At 39.1% G+C, this 24,712-nt stretch overlaps 1 protein-coding gene across 1 annotated transcript in view; it reads left to right on the top strand.

Moving 5' to 3' along the window:
* The window catches only part of lias (lipoic acid synthetase), a 29,199-nt gene extending 4,739 nt beyond the window's left edge, over positions 1–24,460 (top strand). The window contains exons 3-11 of the mRNA XM_060831172.1: positions 2,207–2,300; positions 7,473–7,553; positions 9,584–9,740; positions 11,027–11,084; positions 11,448–11,576; positions 14,776–14,921; positions 17,357–17,427; positions 21,209–21,320; positions 23,088–24,460. Of these exons, the coding sequence (XP_060687155.1) occupies positions 2,207–2,300; positions 7,473–7,553; positions 9,584–9,740; positions 11,027–11,084; positions 11,448–11,576; positions 14,776–14,921; positions 17,357–17,427; positions 21,209–21,320; positions 23,088–23,140 (901 nt within the window). The 3' untranslated portion in view covers positions 23,141–24,460. The remainder of the gene's footprint in view (positions 1–2,206; positions 2,301–7,472; positions 7,554–9,583; positions 9,741–11,026; positions 11,085–11,447; positions 11,577–14,775; positions 14,922–17,356; positions 17,428–21,208; positions 21,321–23,087) is intronic.
* The last annotated feature ends 252 nt before the right edge of the window (positions 24,461–24,712 follow it).

The following is a 24,712-nucleotide window of genomic DNA, read 5'->3' as shown; positions in this document are numbered from 1 at the left end:
TTCTTCTACAATCCAGAGGATACAGACCCAATCTCCTCAGTCTCTCATCATAAGTTAGTCCTATCATCCCAGCAATCAGTCTGGTGAGCCTCCATTGCAATCCTCCTATGGCATGTGTACCTTCCTTTGGAAAAGGGACCAGAACTGTGCAAAATACTCCAAACGCAGTTCTCACCAGTGTTCTATACAACTGAAGCAAGTGTTCTTTGCTGTTGTACTTAGATCCTCTTGTGACAAAGCTAACATATTGTGCACCTTCTTTAATTGGATGCTTCACCTATATGCTAGTTTTCAGTGACTAATGAACAAAGACACCAAGGTCCCATTTGAAATCAATGCTTTTTAATCTCTCTGCGTTTAAGAAGTACTCTGTACTTTGTTCCTCCTACCAAAGTGGATAATCTCACAGTTACCTGCTGTGTTCTTCTCCACTCACTGAGCCTGTCTAAATTCCCTTCAAAGCCGCTTGACAGCTTCCGCATAATTCTCATTTCCACCAAGTTTTGTATCATCTGTGATCTTAATATTACAATTGATCTCCACATCCAAATCATTGGATTGCTTGTGAATAGTGGGGTCCAAGCACCGTTCCTTGTAGTATTCTACTGGTTATTGCCTGTCAACCCGAGACTAGCCCATATATTCCTACTCACTGCTGCCTGCCTGTTAGTCAATCCTCAGTCCATGAAGGTGCTTTAATTTTGTTTATTTAAAGCAACCGAAATGGGACTTTATCAAGGTCTCTTTGGAATTTTACATGCCTGTCTATTCTATTAATTATACTACAAATCTTGTGTTACCTAAAACAATAATCATGTAATGAATAGTTGAGGCCCAGGTCCCATCCAAGGTAAGATTCCACTAATCATCATCTGAAATTGGCAGAGGTAGAACAATTGAACAGAACTACAGATAGCTCCTCTAACAGTTCAGCAAGCTTATTGACTGAGCTGTAGAAACTTTACAAATCCTAGGTCGAAACCTGTGCTAGCTTAACCTAGCTTAACCAAGCAGGGAAAGTTGCTGGAGTGCTGTGATTTGCTTTAGCACCCCTTAAACTAATCCCCTGCTGTAATGTATGTTTGAAAGACCATTTGGAAAGTGATGCAGTGAATTTCATCAAGATCATCCCGACTGGTTCCATATTGCAGGACTTTGTACTTTCTATGGACACCAATAATGAGACAAACATCAATGATTGTAGAAGGCCATCAACTCTGTGAATGAGACTGCTTGGTTACTTGAAGTATGATAGTGATTAGATACGAAGAATTGTCTGTGACATTTGCAGATTTGTATATTAAAAGGTCAAGTACTTTATGCTGAAGAGATGTGGAGATGTTTGGGTGCCCTCTGCAAAGGCTCAAAGGGCAAGTGCCATAGTATAGCATCCTCCCATCATAGGCTTCAGCCCTTGGTGCACTCTGGAAAATTCCAAAGGATGGTGCCTGTGTAGAATTTCTTAGGTCATATGTATCAGGAAATGTTTAACATAATACAGACTGCAATGTGAGTGATGTGCAGAACCCTAGATTGATCTCTAACACAACTGCCACATTTCTAATAATTCTTTAACTTTTAAACAAAGGAGAGGGAAATTGACCAGGGCTACAGTTTGTGGTTTCATTCCAAGCCAGTAGTAAATTTATTTGTCTTTTTTCTAGTCTAAATAGACACAGACCATCTAAATTTGCTGACTTTGCCAGTTCCTTATTCAGCTGTTCTAGAATCTCTATTAGTGACATTTGCAAAGCATCCTAGCTGGCTGGGAGGTCTGATTGAAGCACTAATACTGTAAGCAACTGACAAAGTCAGTCAAAAATCTCTTAATATTTTCTAAAAGAGCTAGAGAATAATTTGACCGAAGAGTACATTTCTCCCACCATTTAGTTTCTTCTTCTCCTGACACCAAAACATGATGGGGGAAACAACCTTGAGGATCTTGAATATCTATCTGTGCGGTCTTATGATTGGCTGCAGAAATTCTGCATGCTCTGCGGTATAACTTTCCATTTCTACTTTCACTGTCACTGTGAAAGCTCCAGAGAAAGATGCTACTGGCAGGAGAAGTGAATGGGAAATTACAAATGGGCTTGTCACAGTGATACTGGAGCACAACTGTATGATCCTCTTTCAGAACTTGGTTGTTAAAAGAGAAGAAATTTTTTGCAATGATTTACTTTTACAATGTACTTTCTATTTGTAGACTTAGATTGCCTCCATGGTTGAAGACAGAGATTCCTCTTGGAAAAAATTATAACAAGTTGAAGAATACTCTTCGGAATTTAAATCTGCACACTGTGAGTACTCGCTGAGATTCTTTGAGACAGCCAATGTAAGACAAATGTAACAGATCAAATAGATGTTATTAATCAATCTGTTCAGTCATGTTATGATTCACTTCTAGTGCAGGTGGAACTTGAACCCAGGATTTCTTGTCCGGAGGCAGCAGTATTACGACTGTGTTACCAGAACCCAATGACAGATTAAGTAGTAAAAAATAAAAGCAAATTACTGCGGACGCTGGAATCTGAAACCAAAAAAGAGAAAATGCTGGAAAATCTCAGCAAATCTGGCAGCATCTGTAAGGAGAGAAAAGAGCTGACAAAGGGTCAGTTAGATTCAAATGTCAGCTCTTTTCTCTCCTTACAGATGCTGCCAGACTTGCTGAGATTTTCCAGCATTTTCTTTTTTTTGGTAACAGATTAAGTAGAATTGCTTGCAAAGTTACTTTTAACAATTCATGCAGTATGAATTCCAGGCCATCAAAGGTCACTGGTACTTCCCTTCTCTTGATTTCAGCCCACTTTGTCTCTTTGTGATCCAAAGGTAATGGCAAGTACCAAATACGATGCTATTGGTGAAAGCAGTCTTTAGTTGTAGTCTTCTGACAGCTAGTCTTTAATTGAGCGTAACAACGAACTAACATTTTATCTACTGGGGCCAGAATAGTCCATTTGTTTCCTGCCTTTGTCGAACACAATTACACACTTGCACAGTCCATCACTATCTTGCAATTAGCAAGAGATTGTCTGGATGATTCACTTCCTTTCCTTCTCCCCATGCCAGCTTCCAAGTCAGTTGAATGCTTCTGTTGATTTGTCCTGGGATTTGAGCCTGGAACCTTCCTGCCCTTTCTATTTTTGTACCTTTTTAATTTTTTGTACCAATCTTTGCTCTCCCAATCCCTACTCCTAGTCAACAAAGATGGGAACCTACATAGACATCTGCTACTATCAATTAGCAGAAGCAGGGAGGGAATCATTGGATGCTTGTCTCTCACTACTTGCTTTCATTGGAGATGCAACATGTATCCTCTGGTCTGGCCTGCCTCTATTGAAAACAAAAGTGTCAATCAGGAGGTCGGCAGATTGAACGATTAGATCTGTGTCCTATTACTTAGTTTACCAAATTGATTCCTGGAATAGCAGAACTGATGTATGAAGAAAGTTTGGATCATTTAGGACTACATTCCATGAAGTTTAGAAAGATGAGGGGTTATCTGAAATAAACCATTAAAATTCTAACGAGGTAAACGCAGGCCTTGATGACCAAAAGATAGATCTTAATGAAACATGTCAGCCATTTTAAGACTGAGATAAGGAAAAATTTCTTCACCCAGACAGTGAGAAATCTCTGGAATTCTCTCCAACAGAAAGTGGTTAGACCATTAGGCCATAAAACATAGGAGTGGAAGTAATGCCATTCGGCGCATCAAGTCCACTCTGCCATTTAATCATGGCTGATGGGCATTTCAACTCCAATTACCAGCATTCTCACCGTAGCCCTTAATACCTTGTGACATCAAGAATTTATCAATCTCGGCCTTGAAGCCATTTAGCGTCCCGGCCTCCACTGCACTCCGCAGCAATGAATTCCACAGGCACACCACTCTCTGGCTGAAGAAATGTCTCCACGTTTCTGTTCTGAATTTACCCCTTCTAATTCTAAGGCTGTGCCCACGAGTCCTAGTCTCTTCGCCTAATGGAAATAATTTCTTAGCGTCCATCCTTTCCAAGCCATGTATTATCTTGTAAGTTTCTATTAAATCTTCCCTCAACCTTCTAAACTCCAATGAATACAATCCCAGGATCCTCAGCGGTTCCTCGTATGTTAGACCTGCCATTCCAGGGATCATCCGTGTGAAGCTCCGCTGGACACGCTCCAGTGCCAGTATGTCCCTCCTGAGGTGTGGGGACCAAAACTGGACACAGTACTCCAAATGGGGCCTAACCAGAGCTTTATAAAGTCTCAGTAGCACAACGCTGCTTTTATATTCCAACCCTCTTGAGATAAATGACAACATTGCATTCGCTTTCTTAATCACGGATTCAACCTGCATGTTTATCTTTAGAGAATCCTCGACTAGCATTCCCAGATCCCTTTGTGCTTTGGCTTTATGAATTTTCTCACCGTTTAGAAAGTAGTCCATGCTTGTATTCTTTTTTCCAAAGTGCAAGACCTCACATTTGCTCACGTTGAATTTCATCAGCCATTTCCTGGACCACTCTCCCAAACTGTCTAGATCCTTCTGCAGCCTCCCCACTTCCTTAGTACTACCTGTCTGTCCACCTAACTTCGTATCATCGGCAAACTTCGCTAGAATGCCCCCAGTCCCTTCATCCAGATCATTAATATATAACATGAACAGCTGCGGCCCCATCACTGAACCCTGTGGGACACCACTTGTCACCGGCTGCCATTCCAAAAAAGAACCTTTTATCCCAACTCTCTGCCTTCTGTCAGACAGCCAATCCTCAATCCATACCAGTAGCTCACCTCGAACACCATGGGCCCTCACCTTACTCAGCAGCCTCCCGTGTGACACCTTACCAAAGGCCTTTTGGAAGTCTAGATAGACCACATCCACTGGGTTTCCCTGGTCTAACCTACTTGTCACCTCTTCAAAGAATTCTAACAGGTTTGTCAGGCACGACCTCCCCTTACTAAATCCATGTTGACTTGTTCTAATCCGACCCTGCTCTTCCAAGAATTTAGAAACCTCATCCTTAACGATGGATTCTAGAATTTTACCAACAACCGAGGTTAGGCTAATTGGCCTATAATTTTCCATCTTTTGTCTTGATCCTTTCTTGAACAAGGGGGTTACAACAACCATCTTCCAATCTTCCGGGACTTTCCCTGACTCCAGTGACTTTTGAAAGATCTCAACCAACGCATCCGCTATTTCCTCAGCCACCTCCCTCAGAACTCTAGGATGTATCCCATCGGGGCCAGGAGATTTATCAATTTTAAGACGTTTTAGCTTTTCTAGCACTATCTCTTTTGTAATGGCAACCATACTCAACTCAGCCCCCTGACTCACTTTAATTGTTGGGATATTACTCATGTCTTCCACTGTGAAGACTGACGCAAAGTACTTGTTAAGTTCTCCAGCCATTTCCTTATCTCCCATCACTAGCCTTCCAGAATCAATTTGAAGTGGCCCATTGTCGACTTTTGCCTGTCGTTTGTTTCTTTGTATTGAAAGAAACTTTTACTATCACTTCTAACATTACTGGCTAGCCTACCTTCATATTTGATATTCTCCTTCCTTATTTCTCTCTTTGTTATCCTTTGTTTGTTTTTGTAGCCTTCCCAATCTTCTGATTTCCAACTGCTCTTGGCCACTTTATAGAATCTCTCTTTTTCTTTGATACATTTCCTGACTTCCTTTGTCAGCAATGGCTGTCTAATCCCTCCCCCGATAATCTTTCTTTTCTTGGGGATGAACCTCTGTACAGTGTCCTCAATTATACCTACAAAGTCCTGCCATTTTTGCTCTACTGTCTTCCCCATTAGGCTCTACTTTCAGTCGATTTTTGTCAGTTCCTCTCTCGTACCCACGTAATTTCCTTTATTTAACTGTAACACCATTATATCCGATTTTGCCTTCTTTCTTTCAAACTGCAGACTGAACTCTACCATATTATGATCACTGCTTCCTAAGTGTTCCCTTACTTTAAAATCTTTTATAAAGTCTGGTTCATTACATAGCACTAGGTCCAGAATAGCCTGCTCCCTTGTGGGCTCCATGACAAGCTGTTCCAAAAAGCCATCCTGTAAGCATTCCATGAATTCCTTTTCTTTGGATCCACTGGCTACATTATTTACCCAGTCCACCTGCATATTGAAGACCCCATGATCACCGTGACCTTGCCTTTCTGACATGCCTTCTCTATTTCCCGGTACATGTTGCGCCCCTGGTCCTGACCACTGTTAGGAGGTCTGTACATAACTCCCATTATGGGTTTTTTGCCTTTGTGGTTCCTCAATTCCACCCACACAGACTCCACATCATCCGATGCTATGTCGTTCAGTGCCATAGATTTAATTTTGTTCTTAACTAACAAGGCCACCCCGTCATTTTGATAAGTTGGTTGAGGCCAAAACTTTGTGGTTTCAAGAAGTTTGATATAATTCTGGGCTATAGGGATAAAAGCGTATGAGGGAAAAGTGGGAATGATACTGGGTTGGATGATGAGCCATAATCACATTGAATGGTGGAGCAGGGCTGAAAGGTCTAGTCCTCCTATTTTCTATGTAGCACAGTTTGGTGGTAGACCAGAACTTTGTGCTTTTTTTGTTTTTCACTGATTTTAGTTTCTAAGTAACCTTAAAGATTTCCACTTATATAGCACCTTTCTCAATTTCAATGTTTCAAAGCGTTGTACACTTCAAGTACTCTTTGAAATGCATTTGGTATTGTAATGTATGTTCCTGTCTGTGCAATAACAAAACCTAGAAGCAATGACGACCAAGTGATTAGTGTTGATATTTGATATTGATTTGGTCAATTGCACACTGGGAACCATTTTTCAAAACATTAATTGCAACAAAAAGAGGCATGGGGGCTATGAAAATACTAAACTGGATATTTTGATCAAAACACTGAATAAGCAACCACAAAGACACTTGACAGTAAACATTATTCCCAAATCATTCAATATCTCTTGCTTCACGGTGCAGCCATAATGATCATAAAGTCATGGCCTGTTAAGACCGTGTTGTGTAAATGATTTTTTAAAATTTGTTTTGAGCCATGTACAAATAACCCTCCCATAAGAAGATCTATCATTAGGAAACTTGTATCCAGTCCAGCTTGGTTTCTGACTTGTTTCATTGTTGTATCTTAGCTGGTATGTGCTAAGGTTTGTTTTTAAAAAGGTAAAACATTTTCCTTGAGTATTCATCCTCATTCAGTTGCTTTTCAGTCAAGAACACAAACTGGTCTGGGCCCTGTGACACCATATGTTTGCTGCTAGAAACTGAACTTTTCAAGGTTAATTGCTTTCAGTTTTGTCAGTAATTTGATCCCACTCTAAATTTATTTATTTGATATTCAAATTGAAAATACATTACAGGCTGGAATTTAAATAGAGGCAATTTGAGAGTCTTGAATTGCCCGCTGTGTGTTGATTCACAAATGTATGCTAAATACATGGTTATTAGGTGAGGTTTTTGTTTCTTAGGTATGTGAAGAGGCAAGATGCCCAAATATTGGTGAATGCTGGGGAGGTGGAGAAAAAGGCACTGCTACCGCCACCATTATGGTAAGATGTGTAAGCCACTCTTAACAATTGTGGCAGCTCAGAAATCCTTATTGAAGTCAAATATTTGTTTTCCTGTTCTGTTCTCCAAATTTTCCTAGTAGCATCACAGTTCCACATTGTACTTAATCAGGGCATCCTGTTGATACCCAGTGCTGTTGCTTAGTGGATTTCCAAAGGTACCATGATTGAGTAGCAATAGATGTATCTTGATTTTCCCCAGGTGACATGGAGGAAGCTGTGAGGATGAGAGAGAAAATACCGGTCAAGATGACAGTTTGCATATCTTTATTGAAAGTATAATACCTCTACTATAGTTTTTGACAGCTTTAACCATTGGGATTTTATTACAGTGTTAGATGCATTTGTCCAAACATTGTTCCTTTATTATTCTTACAAATTAAGATGCAGTTGCTTCATCAAAAAAAATCAACATGAAAAACTGCTTAGTTCCAAAGTGCAAGAGGTTCTCGGTGTTTTTGTCCATGAGTCATGAAAGGCTAGTACAGTGCTTAATAAGGTATAGTGATAAGGTCATTGGAATATAAAACAAAACAGAAATTGCTGGTAAAGCTCAGCAGGTGTGGCAGCATACATAGAGAGAAATCAGAGTTAATATTTCAGGTCCAGTGACTCTTCTTTAGAACAGGTCCAATGACCCTTCTTCAGTTCTGAAGAAGGGTCTTTAGGCCTGAAACATTAACTCTGATTTCTCTGCACAGATATTGCCAGATCTGTTGAGATTTTCCAGCAATTTCTGTTCTTGTTTCAGATTTCTAGCATCCACAGTTCTTTCAATTTTTTGTCCAATAGAATGTATCCTTTATTATGAATTCAATTGGAACATAAGAGTATGGATATTATGCTTCAGTTTTACAGGATATTGATGAGAATACAGCTTTAATATTGTGTGTGGATGTGGTCTCTGTGTCAAAGTACTGATTTCAATGCATTGGAGGTGATTCAGAATCTTGATTCCTTTTAAAAATTGTTGGTCTCTATGGGGATTGTACACCAACACATAGAGATATGGCCTACTGCATTGCTAGCATTAAGACAAGAGGGTGTGAAAAAAGGGGTATGTTTGGTTTAATTATTGTCCTGCATTACTGTAATGGTACTGAAGGGGTTAGGTTAGTTGAGGGTGAGAGCTTTACCCGTGTAGTAATCAACTAAGCTGTTTCAGAGAAATGAATAACAAACGAGACATTCAGATGGTCAAGTCTAGTAGCATAGAAGTAACACTATCTCATGACTTGGGTAAGGAACAGGCAATGCCTGAGAGAGACTGCGGGATAGCAAAGATAATGTCAAAGACATAGGGATTGGAGTGTGGGAATTGTAATATGCATGTTGTAATATGTATAAAGCTTGAAGGTGTTCTATAACCCACAGGAGTGAGCTTTACACTTCAGTGTTAAGGCTTCCTCTCATACTTCTATCTGAAATAAACAATTGTTGCCCTGTTTCCAGAAGTCCCTGTATCAATTTGTCAAGGTGACACTACAACAGTACAATTATCCTAATTAAAGTTTTATGTTTACTTGTACTAATGTTTAACCTTTATTTGTTCAATTCTTGAGCATTTTATGAAGTATTCTTGAATATGCATTTATTACAACCATAAGTGGCCTTGCAATCAAAAATTTTCCCAGCCCTGATTGATCAAAGATTGAGGCTGGCACCTCATTGCATCCACCCATTAAGTCACTGACAGAATTTAAAACGCAGTGTTAAATCTTGTATCTCTGTAGCGAAGTCAAATTAAAAAGTTGAACATGACTTTGATTTATTCTGATGTTTCATTTTGCAGCTGGAATCTGGAAAATTAATAATTAGTAAATTATATTTGAATTATTTTGTAAATTCATGAATATACTTGGCAAATAAATGTAGAGATATATTTGGAGGTCATTTTTTTTGAAACAGTGCTGCATTTTTAAAAAATTCCAGTTTACATTGGTAAATATCAAGGAAGTTATAAGTTATCCTTTTACTTAAATGTTTACTTGTGCATTTATGTCTTCTGTTAGTTAATGGGTGATACCTGCACAAGAGGATGTAGGTTCTGTTCAGTAAAAACCAGTCGTAATCCTCCACCCTTAGATCCAGATGAACCTTTCAACACAGCAAATGCAATAGCAGAGTGGAATCTTGACTATGTTGTACTAACCTCTGTGGACAGAGATGGTGAGTTGTGTTGAAATTATTGTTAATCACTCATTTGTTTTACTTTTGCATTATTGAGACTTTTTTTTACATAAATGTGCGGTCTGCTATAATGGTTAGACATGTTAGTTCAATTTTATATTGGATATAAAATTGTTGAGGGAATGCTCATGAGTCAGGAATCTGTAGTTTTGGTTAGAATTTAGTTACTACATTATGCACAACTTGGAGTTTCTTATCTTGTCTCTTCCCTACCTCTAAACCCCTCAACTTATTTTTCTCTTATGACAGCATCCATGCTCTCTCCCATTCTTCCCTAACTCAAGATGTTTTAAACAAACATCTGTATTGGCAAATTATGGCACCAGTGTGTAACTCTTTCAGGATACATTGCAGTAACTCACTGTAGCTTCTTTGACCGCAGCTTTCAAATCATGACCAACAGCACTTAGGAGAGCAGCAGCTGCAAGTGAACATCACCAATTGCTAGCTGCTCAAGTCACACAGTATCCTAATTTGGAACTGTATCACTTCCTTCATTGCCATGCATTCCTTAACTGTGAAGTACATTCGCTGCACAAGCTACAGTAGCTTAAGAAAAAGACCGTTCTCAAAAGCAACTTGGATAGATAATAAAGGCTGACTTCCCAGACTACACCAACAACTTAAGAAAGAAAATCTAAAAGCTCCTATTTGAATTATTCTCACAACCAACACTATTTTCTCTCCTATCTTGTTCAGTTTAATGAAATTTGAAAAGGAAAGTCTAAACCACCTAACAACAAAATAATGAATTCATTGTAATCTTGAGTTAAACATTTTGTTATGAAACATTTCTCCTGTTATGTAAATGTCACATAATAATGTATTACTTAGAAATATACTAATGCCTAGGCAATTATGCATGGCAAATATTAAACATGTCATTGTGAAACAAATTCCTGTGGGCTTTTCCCTACATCTGGATTGTACCCAAATTTTAATGAATACAGGCTGTTCAGTTATAAACTGCATTAAATTAGTTGATAGCTTTGAAGTGGATTAATTGAATATTTGCTCTATTAACTGTTTTTGAAAACCGGAAACTTGAATGTAAAAGTGAGATTCTATTCAATGCTACATGTCACAGATCATCTGTGTACTTTTTTCTCTTTAATGCTCTGGAGATAGCAAGGGCAATTTCATAAATTTGTGGAAATTTAGATTACCTTTTTATTTTGCTACTGTTGCACTATTTTAATAAATTGCAAGTAAGATTATAGTGGAGAGAATTACTGTTGTCGAGTGACTTTCTACTTTTTTGTCAGATCTTCCAGATGGTGGAGCAAAACACTTTGCAACAACTGTATCACACTTGAAAGAAAGGTGAAGCTATTTAAATTATTTGTAATTCCTGATCCTTAAGAGAACTTTTATGGCTTAGTTCTAGGAAAATTATGTTGATATTTTTATAAAAATGTATACAAGTTGTAGTAAAATATTTCTGGCAGGAAATTGATCCTTTTCCTTCCATGCTCACATTTAATTTTCAAGGTGGTGAACTGGACCACATTCTAAAATATTTACCTGTGCATTGGTTTTTTTTAAAGTGCATAATCTACGAAAATTTATTTGATCTTTCAGATTTTATGGCAATTTGCTATTTGTAAAGTGGCTTATCCTTCCTAGATTTTCATTGATGTAGTTTGAATTCTCATAGACCATATAATCTTGCAATTGGTTTTGTAGACATTCAAAAATTATAGTAGAATGCCTGACACCTGACTTCAGAGGAGACCTAAAAGCTGTTGAAACAGTTGCAGTTTCAGGACTCGATGTATACGCACACAATGTGGAGACTGTCCGGGAGCTGCAGAGGTATGAATGTGTATATGTTGGTTATAGATTATTGGTCAAACTACTTCTACCACTTTCCCCACTCCTTCATTTAGACATTATATTCTTCCTTTTGTGGTTTCAGTCCCATAGTCATGCATCTAATCCTACCTGTAGTCAGAAAACAAATGAACAGGGCAGATGTCACTGTATAGTTGGCAACTTGCATTGACCAGGAATCAAACCAGGTCAACTAGTTTGGAGGCAGCTGCACTCACCAATATACTACCATCACTGTGCTGCTATTTCCAATCTCACTACTGCTTGAGAGATCTCAGCACGATCCATGTCTGATCTCCCACACCAGGCCAAAAACACTAGGCAAGCTTTTGTTTTTTTATGAATGAGATTTTGAATAGTTTTTCTTAATCAAAGTAAAAGCAAACCCCACTGTTTTCACATTAACTGAAGTATTTTAATTTAGAAGAACATTGTCCTAGCAAAATGGGATTTCAGCTTCTTATGGAATAATCATTCCTGGTCTTTTGTGATAAACATACCTAAGTAGTTAGTCCTATTAGCTTTTTGGTTACATACTCTTACAGAGAATGGGAAGAGAATGAAAGCACCTACATGTTAATATTGATTGTAGATGCCTCAAATAACCACATCTACATTGTCATTTTAGAAAGCCCACCATGTCAGTCATTCTCGAATTAAGTTGTGGACGCAGTGGAAGGAGCATTCCTCTCGCAAATGTTTTATCACTGTTTATTTTAACAGGGAATTGTGGTAGTGAACTGGTCCCTGTTATAGTGGAAATAGCAGAAGAGTGTAAAAGTCACAGGAAGTTGGAGCAGTGAGTGCAGTTTTGAATGCCCCATTGTGAAAAGGACATTAAAACTATAGACGAATCTACCTTTAAGCCTGACGCACGATTGATAGGGTCTTAGATTCTTATCATATATTTCCAAACTTAGATGGAGCAATGGAAAGCTGTGTATTCAAGTTTCCAGATAACATAACATATGTCTTTTAACTTTGTGTAGGAACGTAAAACCTATGAGCAGGAGTAAGAGGTTCAAGAAGGCAGCTCACTGCAACCATCTCGAGAACAACTAGGGCTGAGCAGTAAATACTGGCCCAGTCAGTGAAGCATCATCCCATGAATGAATAAACAAAGGCCACTTGGCCCTTTGAGCCTGATCGTTCAGTAAGATCACAGCTAATCTGGTTGTGGTTTTCAGCTCCACTTAACCGCTCCATGTAACCCTCAAGTTCAATTTTCACTCTAAACAGTGCAGCCACTGAGCAGTGCACATAAGTTAGCATGCCACTGAGTTGTTTTCACATCTAGACTTTGGGGTATGTGACAGCAAAAGAAGCTGTAAGGGACATTGCTTGTGAGAGATTCCCTAGTCTATCAAAATCTAACTCCGACATGAATACATTTGAAGACTCAGCCTCCACTAGCTTCTGAGGAACATAATTCCACACTCTTAACAAAGCTGAGAGAAGACTCTTTTTCCTCATCTTTGCCTTACAAGGTTGTCATCTTATTCTTAAGCTCGATCCTCCAGGTCTAGTCTCCTCCACAAGAGTAAACCTCTTCCCTGTATCATCCCTAATTAGGCCTCAGATTATTTACGTTTCATCAAGGTCACCTCTCATTCTTCTAACCTCAAATGGGTGCAGACCTAACCTGCTCACCCTTTCTTCAAAAATTAAAGCCCTCATCCCAGAAATGAGTCCCGTGTACCTTCACTGATTCCTTCCAAAACAGTTGCATTTTTGATCACATAAAAAGACCAAACTAAACAATAATACCCCAGATGTGATTTCATCAAATTCCAGTGCAACAGCAGGTCCACCTTCCCTGCTCTTACATTCCATTCACCTTGCAATAAAGTAGTGCCTTCCTGATCACCTTGTGTACCTGCACAGTAACTTTGTGATTCATGTACCAGGACACCAGATTCTTCCGTACCACTGATTCCTGCAATCTCCTACAATTTGAAAGTATACTACTTGCCTATTCTACCCACTAACATTGACAATTTTACATTTACTAATGTTATATTCCATTTGCCAATTTCTTTTGCCCACTCAAACTCTCAGCACTGATCCCTGTGGCACTCCACTAGTTACAGCTTGTCAAACTAAAAATGATCCAAATGCGAAAAACAAATAATATTTCTTTAGGGAATAGGAACTGTGAAAGAATAAAGGGATTTTGGTGTTTTGATACATAGATCAAATAAAGCTAGTGCATAGGTACAAAAAGTATTGAAAGTTCAAGTTGAACATTGGCCTTTATTACCATGAGATTGTGTGAGAAAATGAAGTGATTACTCTGTTGTATGGAGCCTTGGTTAAACCCAGTCTTGGGGTTTTCTGGGCACTGCAAGTCAGAAAGGATATTTTGACCTCTGAAGGGTTGCAGCACAGGTTAGCCTGACTTGCTGGGTTTAGAGAGTTAAATATTGAGGGCAAATTGTATAAGCTTGTTTTGTTCCCTTGATTTTAAGTATTTGTCAGGGTGTCTAATAAAGTGCTTCATAATTATAGAAGACATTAAGAAAAAAATGTTTCCTCTAGTGGAGGAGTTCAGAATAAGGAACAATAAACTTGGAGTTGGAGTTCAACCATTTAGGAGTGATTTAAAGATCACTTTTGTACATATAGATTAGCAGAAATCTGAAGCTTGCTCCCCAAGAAGCTGTGCCATTTTTAATACTGCAGTAATCAAGGAAATAGCACAAAAATGGGCTAATATTGTTTAAGTACCTGGAAACCACATCTAATTGAATGATGAAAGTAGGCTTGAGGGATTGAATGACCTTTCCAGTCCATATTTTCCTATCATGGCATGAATAGAAACCTATAGATATGAAAGGAGATTTGTGATATCGGAATCATTTGTTTAAGAGTGAAATTTTAAAAAATATTTCATAGAATTTTGCTATGAATGAGGAAGGATGGTATGCTGTAGTGAGAGAATTAGTATCAAGGGTCTAGCATTTTAAAATTGCCACCAAGAGGGAGCGAAGAGAGACTGGGTAAAATTTCTTTACACAGGATGATTAGAGCATCAAATAATTGTTCATGAGGAGTTCATGAGACAGAGGCATTTGCTGCTTTTAATGGGATATGGAATAAATACTTAAAGCAGAGCAAATGAGACTAGCTTCATTTCTTCTTTATTTGTGACTGTTAGATATTGAAATGTTCTTTGTTCTAGGACTGTTCGGGACCCTCGGGCAAGGTTTGACCAATCGCTGTCTGTATTAAAGCATGCAAAGGAGGTAAAACCTAGTCTTCTTTCAAAAACATCGATAATGTTGGGACTCGGCGAGACGGATTCTCAGGTGTATGCAACTCTGAAAGGTGAGAGAGAACAAAACAAACCCTTGTGAAGGTTTGTAGCTCAGGTTGAGATTTAGGGTATAGGTTTGCTCGCTGAGCTGTAGGTTTGATATCCAGACGTTTCATTACCTGGCTAGGTAACATCATCAGTGGTGACCTCCAAGTGAAGTGAAGCTGTTGTCTCCTGCTTTCTATTTATAGGTTTGTCCTGGATGGGGTTCCTGGGGTTCCCTTGGAGGTCACCACTGATGATGTTACCTAGCCAGGTAATGAAACATCTGGATATCAAACCTACAGCTCAGCGAGCAAACCTACACCCTAAAACAAACCCTTACCACACAAAAGAGAGATGCTTTTCAGTTTCAGTTTTAATATTTTTAAAATGCTTGTTCAAGTTACTGAACTGACATTTAAAATGCAAACATTCAAAATTATTATCATTCTCCATTAACATAGAATCTATATTTTAAAACTGTAGAATCTCCGTCTGAAACACCATTTCCTGATTTTGACTTTTATTTCAAGTAGGTCACAGTAGTAATAGGCAAAAGTGGAGATTAGAGTGGTGCTGGAAATGCACAGCAGGTCAGGCAGCTTCTGAGGAGCAGGAAAATTGACGTTTCTGGCAGGAGCTTTTCATCAGGACTGAGGCTGGAAGCCACGGAGTGGAGAAATAAATGGAAGAAGGTGAGGCTGGGGAGAAGGTAGTTGGGAGTGCAATAAGTGGATGGAGGAAGGGGTAAAGGTGATAGGTCAGAGAGGATGGTGGAACAGGTCATGAGCATGGTGAAGTACACATTGATGCCCTGGGGTTGAAGGGTTCCAAGGCAGAAGATGAGGCTTTCTTCCTCCAGGCGTCAGGTGGTGAGGGAGTGGCGATAGGGGAGGCCCACGATTTGCATGTTCTCGGCAGAATGGGAGGGAGAATTGAAATGTTCGGCCACGGGGCAGTGGGTTGATTTGGTCCAGGTTCCCGGAGATGTTCCTTGAAGCGCTCTGCGCGAAGGCGTCCAGTCTCCCCCATGTAAAGGAGACTGCAATGGATGCAGTAAATGACATTTGTGGAAGTGCAGGTGAAACTTTGATGGATGTGGAAGGCTCCCTTGGGGCCTTGGATGGAGGTGAGGGGAAGGTTTGGGCACAGGTTTTGCAATTCCTGCGGTGGCAGGGGATGGTGCCAGGAGGGGAGGGTGGGTTGTAGGGGGCGTGGACTTGACCAGGTAGAACCGTTCACTCCATGACTACCTGGTCAGGTCCACGACCCCACAACCCACCCTCCCCTCCTGGCACTTTCCCCTTCCATATCCATCAAAGTTTCAACTGACTTTCACAAATGTCATTTATTGCATCCGTTGCAGCCTCCTTTATGTGGGGGAGACTGGACGCCTTCTCGCAGAGTGCTTCAGGGAACATCTCCGGGACACCCGCACCAATCAACCCCACCGCCCCGTGGCCAAACATTTCAACTCCCCCTCCCACTCTGCCGAGGACTTGCAGGTCCTGAGCCTCCTCCACTGCCACTCACCACCCGATGCCTGGAGGAAGTATGCCTCATCTTCTGTCTCGGAACACTTCAACCCCAGGCATCAATGTGGACTTCACCGGTTTCCTCATTTTTCCCTTACCCCAGTTCCAAACTTCCAGCTCAGCACCATCCTCATGATCTGTCCCACCTGTCCACTCCACTCTCTCCTCTGACCTATCCCCTTTACCCCTTCTTTCATCCATCTATTGCACTCCCAGCTACCTTCTCTCCATTCCTGATGAAGGGCTCATGTCCGAAATGTCGATTTCCCTGCTTCTTGGATGCTGCTTGACCTGCTGTGCATTTCCAGCAACACTCTAATCTTGACCGCAGTAGTAATAGGATGAGCATTAAATTCTCCCACATGTATATGTTTGTGCATCTGCAGGTATGTCCTTATGATGCTCTTAAGCAGACTTCTATTTCTGTTTTACTATATTTTTCATTGTTAGTTTGAGACCAGAATATGAAGTTCCTATTTACTAAGTGCATGTTTAAATTAATTTTACCTATCCATGTTTTAACATCAGAAAAGCAAACCATTATTGGTGTCCTCTTACTGATGTAATAAACTTTACTGTGCTGGTTAACACACTGATTTGAATTATCATTTAATTTGCTTTATTATTCTCACATGTACTGAGATACAGTGAAAAGAATTGTTTTGCAACCTATTCAGACAAATCATACTTTACCCTGTTGTACTTATGTAATAGAACAGATGCAGAATCTAGTGTTGCAGTTACAGAGAAAGTGCAGAGAAAGATCAATTGTAGTATTTAAAATGTTTTTTGTTTCATTTATCATTTTAAGATAAGGATAATAGCTGCTTGCAGATATGAAGTGGTAATTCACTAGTCAGAGTTGCTAGAGGCACAATTTATTGGTCTCTGCTAAATAACTCAAAAGTCATCTTCATGTTCTCTCTCAGAACTACGAGAGGCTGGAGTGGATTGTGTTACATTGGGGCAATATATGCAACCAACAAAGCGACATTTAAAGGTAAGGTCACTCTATCTATCTGACATGCATCTTGCACACACTTGAATGAGATTTATAAGTTGTTTTTACACTAATTGTTATATCCCTCAAAGAATAGTAATGGAGCCACTCTTTACTTGTCTAACATTTGTTTGCAAAGTGAAATGACTTGGGCATAGTTATCCTAACTCAAGTACAGCCCAATTCCCATGTATCTCTTTAGATCAACTACAATGAAACCCCAAATACTGTCCTCCACCTGCACTTAATTAAATACAATTTAGTATTTGTGATCAATTTAGAGGATCAGTTTCTGTTATTGTAAGACCACCTCAATGGCCTTCGAACAAACATTCTTATTGTTACTCCATGTTAATTTAGAGTCCTAGAGATGTGCAGCATGGAAACAGATCCTTCGGTCCAACTTGTCTGGCCAATCAGATATCCTAACCAATATAGTCCCACCTGCCAGCACCCGGCCCATATCACTCCAAACCCTTCCTCTTCATATACCCAGCTGTTCGACAAGGTTCCCCATGGGAGACTGGTTAGCCATTTGGATATAGAACTAGCTCAAAGGTAGAAGACAGAGGGTGGTGGTGGAGGGTTGTTTTTCAGACTGGAGGCCTGTCACCAGTGGAGTGCCACAAGGATCGGTGCTGGGCCCTCTACATTTTGTCATTTACATAAATGATTTGGATGTGAGCGTAAGAGGTACAGTTAGTAAGTTTGCAGATGACACCAAAATTGGAGGTGTAGTGGACAGCGAAGAAGGTTACCTCAGATTACAACAGGATCTGGACCAGATGGGCCAATGGGCTGAGAAGTGGCAGATGGAGTTTAATTCAGATAAATGCAAGGTGCTGCATTTTGGAAAAGCAAATCTTAGCAGGACTGATACACTTCATGTCAAGGTCCTAGGGAGTGTTGCTGAACAAAGAGACCTTGGAGTGCAGGTTCATAGCTCCTTGAAAGTGGAGTTGCAGGTAGATAGGATAGTGAAGAAGGTGTTTGGTATACTTTCCTATATTGGTCAGAGTATTGAGAACAGGAGTTGGGAGGTCATGTTGCAGCTGTACAGGGCATTGATTAGGCCACTGTTGGAATATTGCGTGCAATTCTGGTCTCCTTCCTATCAGAAAAATGTTGTGAAACTTGAAAGGGTTCAGAAAAGATTTACAAGGATGTTGCCAGGGTTGGAGGATCTGAGCTACAGGGAGAGGCCGAACAGGCTGGGGCTGTTTTCCCTGTAGCGTCGGAGGCTGAGGGGTGACCTTATAGAGGTTTACAAAATTATGAGGGGCATGGATAGGATAAATAGACAAAGTCATTTCCCTGGTGTCGGTGAGTCTAGAACTAGAGGGCATAGGTTTAGGGTGAGAGGGGGAAGATATAAAAGAGACCTAAGGGGCAACTTTTTCACACAGAGGGTGGTACATGTATGGAATGAGCTGCCAGAGGATGTGGTGGAGACTGGTACAATTGCAACATTTAAGAGGCATTTAAATGGGTATATGAATAGGAAGGGTTGGAGGGATATGGTCCGGGTGCTGGCAGGTGGGACTAGCTTGGGTTGGGATATCTGGTCGGCATGGACGGTTGGACCGAAGGGTCTGTTTCCATGGTGTACATCTCTATGACTCTACAAATGTTGCAATTGCACTAGCCTCCACCACTTCCTCTGGCAGGTCATTCCATACATGTACCACCGTCTGTGTGAAAATGTTGCCTCTTTGGGCTCTTTTTATATCTTTCCCCTTTCACCCTAAATCTATGCCCTCTAGTTCTGGATTCCCCCAACCCAGTGAAAAGATTTTGTCTACTTATCTTATCCATGCCCCTCATGCTTTTATAAATCTCTATAAGGTCACCCCTCAGCCTCCGACGCTCCAGAGAAAACAGCCCCAGCCCTATAGCTCAAATCCTTGTAAATCTTTTCTGAACCCTTTCAAGTTTAACAACATCTTTCCAATAAGAAGGAGACCATAATTGCATGCAATATTCCAACAGTGGCCTAACCAATATCCTGTACAGCCGCAACATGACTTCCCAACTCCTGTACTCAGTACTCTGACCAATAAAGGAAAGCATACCAAACGCCTTCTTCACTATCCTATCTATCTGCAACTCCACTTTCAAGGAGCTACGAACCTGCACTCCAAGGTCTCTTTGGATTAGTTGGCTAGATGTGAAGAAAATTTCCCTTAACTTATCAATAACAATATATTTAATGTTTTGCCTTAGGAAAAAACATATCCATACATCTCTGCTTCATTTCAAATCATCGTACACCCCTGTGGTCTCTGAAATTACAACTTAGTGACAAGTTAAGGAACATTTTCTGTTCTGTATTGATGTTTAACAAGCAGTGATCGTGACTCCTCCTGTTAATTTTAGACAAGACCTGTAAAGAAACATAGTATGTTTAATCTGATTGGTTTGGTCTTGAATCGAACTCCCAAGTTGCAGAATTGAAAAGACACAATTTTAAAAATCTTTATTTGTAATTTGTGTAATTGTTTACAACTGAAAACAAGTCAAACAATTTATACATGTTCACTGTTACTTAGCCATATTTTAAGACCTTTATTGATTCCCTTTCGCCTAATTAGATTTTCTAAAAATCCAAATGTTTTGACAAAAAACACTTAACAACAAAGGGAAGCTCCCCTGCAGTGGCAATTCATAATGTTACAGATCAAATATTTACTCAAGTTTTGCTTATCTGTATTTTTGTAACTCTATAACTCTTTTATAACTTTTTTTTCAGGAATGAGAAGCAACTGAGATATTATCTGTAGATTATTATCAAAAAAAAGTCCAAAATGAATGCCCCTTTTCTTGTATAATGTTCTGCAGCATCACTTCCAAACCAATGTTGGATTTCTATAACTTAGGCAGAAACAGCACTCCAGGTGTAGTCTTTAAATGAAGTAGGTCATTAGGTCAACAAGAACAGTCTAACTAAGCAGTTCTTTTCTCCCATATTCTGTTAATAGTGAAGAAGTTGAATCTGTTCCAGTTAGTTAGAGATTACATTTAAGTAATTTTGTTCCATAAATGGGAATCCAGATGTACAAGGTCAGCTAAGAGTGTAAGAGCTGCACTGTCTGCAAGATAAAACCAGCCTTAGGTAAAAGAGACAAGGCCTATGAAACACCGTGGGGCAACAAATATAACGTGAGACATGGACATTGGAGTGTGGGAATTATAATATGAGCTGTAAACTGTACAAAGCTTGAAGATGCTCCGTAACCCACCGAATGAACTTTACATTTCAGTGTAAATGCTTTCTCTCTGCACATACATTTGAGATAAATAATTGTAATCTTATTATATTAATCATCTTATCAATTTGAGAAGCTGACCCATAACGATGGAAACCATTGTTAGGCAGGCGATTATGTTTTTGAAATCTCAACTTGTTGCTTAAGTGAATCAAACATTTAGATACTATCTAAATATAACCTAACTTGTATTTTTGGTAAAATTAACCAGTATAAATTTTTCCAAGTGTCTAATATTGATTAATAATCTTCTAAGAATTGTTGAAGTCGTGGTACCTGAAACATGGCAAGAGAAAAAGGTATTTTGTGAATTTTTTGAGCAAATTTAAGGTTTCGGCTGGTTCATTAAAAATCTATTTGCCACATTTAGTGACCTACGAGAGACAATCCTGGTAATAAGAAAATTTATTAACACTGAATATGCTATCCGTAAATAAAACATTTCTCCTTCTCTTCAGCAGGATCCATTTTAGAATGTTGATTCTTTGTGATCAGCATCCATTATCTTCCCTCAGGTGGATGAGTACATAACTCCAGAGAAGTTTAAGTATTGGGAAAATGTGGGGAATGAACTTGGATTCCTGTACACAGCAAGTGGACCCCTGGTGCGGTCTTCATACAAAGCAGGTGATGGAGTAGTATTTAAATTGAATTATATACGTCTGTCACCAATAATTCAACATAAGTAAGGCAAAGTTACCATTTTGTTTTTTGGCTCCTTTTGTGGCCAATGCCACCACCAGGTGGAGCATCACATGCTGGTCATGCATAAAATAGGATGATGCTTTTAAACTACCAACAACTGTTTTTTATCACCCATACTATTGATTTACACAAAAGATGCTAATCCCACTGGCACTGCTTTACAACAGTCTGAGTGGCAGTGGCAATCATAATCTTGTTAACACTTAAAAACTCTGAACTAACTCCATAACTTGAACATTAAAGTGTTATATTTAGTCTTGAGAGGTCAATTGACCATTTAAATTCATAAATTTCTAACCTACATTTATACTGAGTATGTTACAAGGCTGCCATTACCTGTACAGCAAAGTACAGAAGGGACTAAATCCACCAAGTTTTACAAAACTTGATGGATCATGAAAGTCATTTTTTAATGACAGCCCCTTGTCTCATTTTGGAACACACTTCATTTGTTTTTAACTCTGAATGGCCAGGTTTCCTCAGCCTTGGAAAACTGGGCAACTACATGGAGATGAGGATTGATAGACCCAGGAGCTAAGTGTGTATGATCTGTTTATTTGCTGATCTACCAAGCCAACCCTCCTCTCCATCAAGAGTGCAGGCCCAGACTTGCACAGTCATGCAAGTCTCTCTCCAGTGTTCTGTACCCTGACTAGAAGACAGGCTTGTGCTGATTTTAATATCTTTTTATTGGAAATATTATGAATTTTAAAATTTAATAATTTGTTCCTTGTACATTTTGTGAATAGAAAAGGTACAACAGGCTTGTCCAGTTGATTCTGAATTTGAGACCTTTAGTCCTAAAGTAAACTTGAATACTTTGCTGTGTGAAGTCCTCAAATTTAGTGTATTCTGTCCCACCCTGGTGTCCACATCAGTTTTCCAGATATGCCAGAAGGACAGACTTGTTACTTCTTGTGTAAGATTATCTCAAATGAACCTTTTGATCTGAGCACCTAAATTGATATTAACACTTTACTGATGGAATTTACCTTTAGTGAGCAAGAGGCAATCGTCCTCTAAACGTGGGACATCATCCTTGATCTTATTGTAGTTTCCATGTGTCTCACCCAGACAACACTTCCCCTCATGAACCTCTTCCACCTTGTCTTAAGTATGGTTTTAGTGTATAAAATAGAAGTAGCATTAAAAATAATTTCTTATTAAAAATCATACTGCTGAACATTGTAGAATCTTATTTGGTTTTCTATCATGTTTGGTGGAAAAGTAGTACAGTGTAAATCACAGTGAAGATAAAATGCCCTTCTTGGAAACTAGCTACTATCCTACATCCTTTCTTGCTGTTTTAGTGCATTGGCAAATCTTTATTTTCACTCTCTTTAGACAGGACTTAACATATTCAGTAAAGGTAGGAATTTAACTGGGTTAGTGATAGTGTGCAAGTGTAATTTCTGCAACATAGGTTTCTGTTTTACTTCAAGGCAGCTGTATGATCTTGCATTTTGTATGTAAATTCTATTCCATTTAGAATGAAGGCTAACTTACAGCATTGATGTTTGGCACTGAGCATGAGTCATGTGCAATTCGAGCCTAGCAGCAAAAGTGTTTTAACATTTCTTCATGATGTTTCCAGATACTTTGGGGATAATCAAGAGAAAAATAAAAAAATATTCAAATAAAGTTAAACAAACACACTCCTAACAAATAACTCATTCTACCTTTTTTCAGGTGAATTTTTCTTGAAGAAGATACTTCGTGAAAGAACGGCTGACGAGAATTAGGTGATTGAAAATTGTCAAACTTATGATCTTGGAAAACCAAAATGACACTTCTTGTACTTGGTGCAGTATTTGAAAGGAATCTGTCTGTGATTGCTCTGAGAATGTGATAATGGGTGGTATTGAATTACTGCAAACTTTATGATGGTGTTAGGGAATGTAAACATCAATTATAAACTGCCTGCTTCTGTAGAGTCCTTCCTTAAGATAACTTTTCCTTTTGGTTAAAAGTCAAGCTAAATTTTGACTGGAATTCGGAAGATGTATTCTGTAAACTGTTGAGCTTTCAAATGTCTTAGATTTTTAAGCAAATTATATTGTGGAAACAAGGCAGTTGGTTTGATGATGAAATGGAGAAGTTGGTTGTACAAATTGGTCATTGTACAATAGATTGTTGTACTCAATTACTTGTTCAGTTGAAGTCATAGGTTGTTTACTCGACATAAGAGGTCATTCGACCTGTGGAATCCATGCTGGCTCTCTGTAACTGTAATTCAGCTAGTTATGTTTGCTAGATTTTAATGTCAAGGCACACCCCGTTGGATATGCAGGCTTTCTTACAGCAGTTAGCTCAGTTGACTGGACAGTTAATTTGACATGTAGAGTGATGCCAACAATGGAGGTTTAATTTCCACATCAACTGAGGTTCTCATGAAGCACTGTCCTTCCCAACCCCCTCCCCTCATCTAAGACGTGGTGACACTCTCATTAAAACACCACCAGCTGTCTCTACTGAGAGAACAGCCCTGTGATCCAGCAGGACAGTGGTAGCTTTACTTTTACAGACATCCTTCTTGAAGGAATCTAACCCAGGTCCAGATAGCTGAAGTTTATCACTCCAGATCCAATCTTGTACATTCTTACTGCACTCTTTTCAATTCCTTCTCAACTTTGTTGAAGTGTTATGTCCAGAACTGGATAATTGTCTGGTTGATATCATATGACCGTTCACTGGAAAATCCTTGCTTTTGTATTCAATGCTTCTATTTATAAAACTGGAGATTCCACATGCTTCATTAATTGATTTTCTCATTCTGCCGTACCATTTTAAATGACTTTTCCCTTCCTTCCTGCACATCTTTGTTAATCTTTTGTAAATTGGGTTAAACAGTATGCTGAATTATGTATTTCTAAAACATCAGAGATGCACTAATATAATCACTTAGAATGTTTTACATGTGTAACATTCAGTTTGGTGTGAACCTGATGCTGGTAAATGAAAACTGAATACATCCTTAAACACTGAAGTATTGTACTGTCATATGGGTTTAAAAAAACTTGTAATGAACAAAATGTGATATTAATAAAATTAACTACAACACACTGGTAGGTTCATTCTAATCCTTATATTTTTCTGTCAGCTAGTAAATGGAGCTGCTGTAATTCTTATTTTCCTAAACTCCCCAACATTTGTGTAAGCAATAATTATTGGGGTCCCAAACTCCTGCTATACTGATAACAGTAAATTCTTTAATTGCTTGGTTCACAACAATTGGTGCTACATTTTAAGATTTCACAAGGTTTTCTGACTTTATAAATTTAAATTCCTGACGTAGAAGTTTGCTTAACAGGTAG

Source organism: Hemiscyllium ocellatum, chromosome 1 (assembly GCF_020745735.1).
Source record: "Hemiscyllium ocellatum isolate sHemOce1 chromosome 1, sHemOce1.pat.X.cur, whole genome shotgun sequence".
Classification (NCBI taxonomy): Eukaryota; Metazoa; Chordata; class Chondrichthyes; order Orectolobiformes; family Hemiscylliidae; genus Hemiscyllium; species Hemiscyllium ocellatum.
Note: the sequence above shows the minus strand (reverse complement) of the source record. Positions and strands in the feature narration are given on the sequence as shown.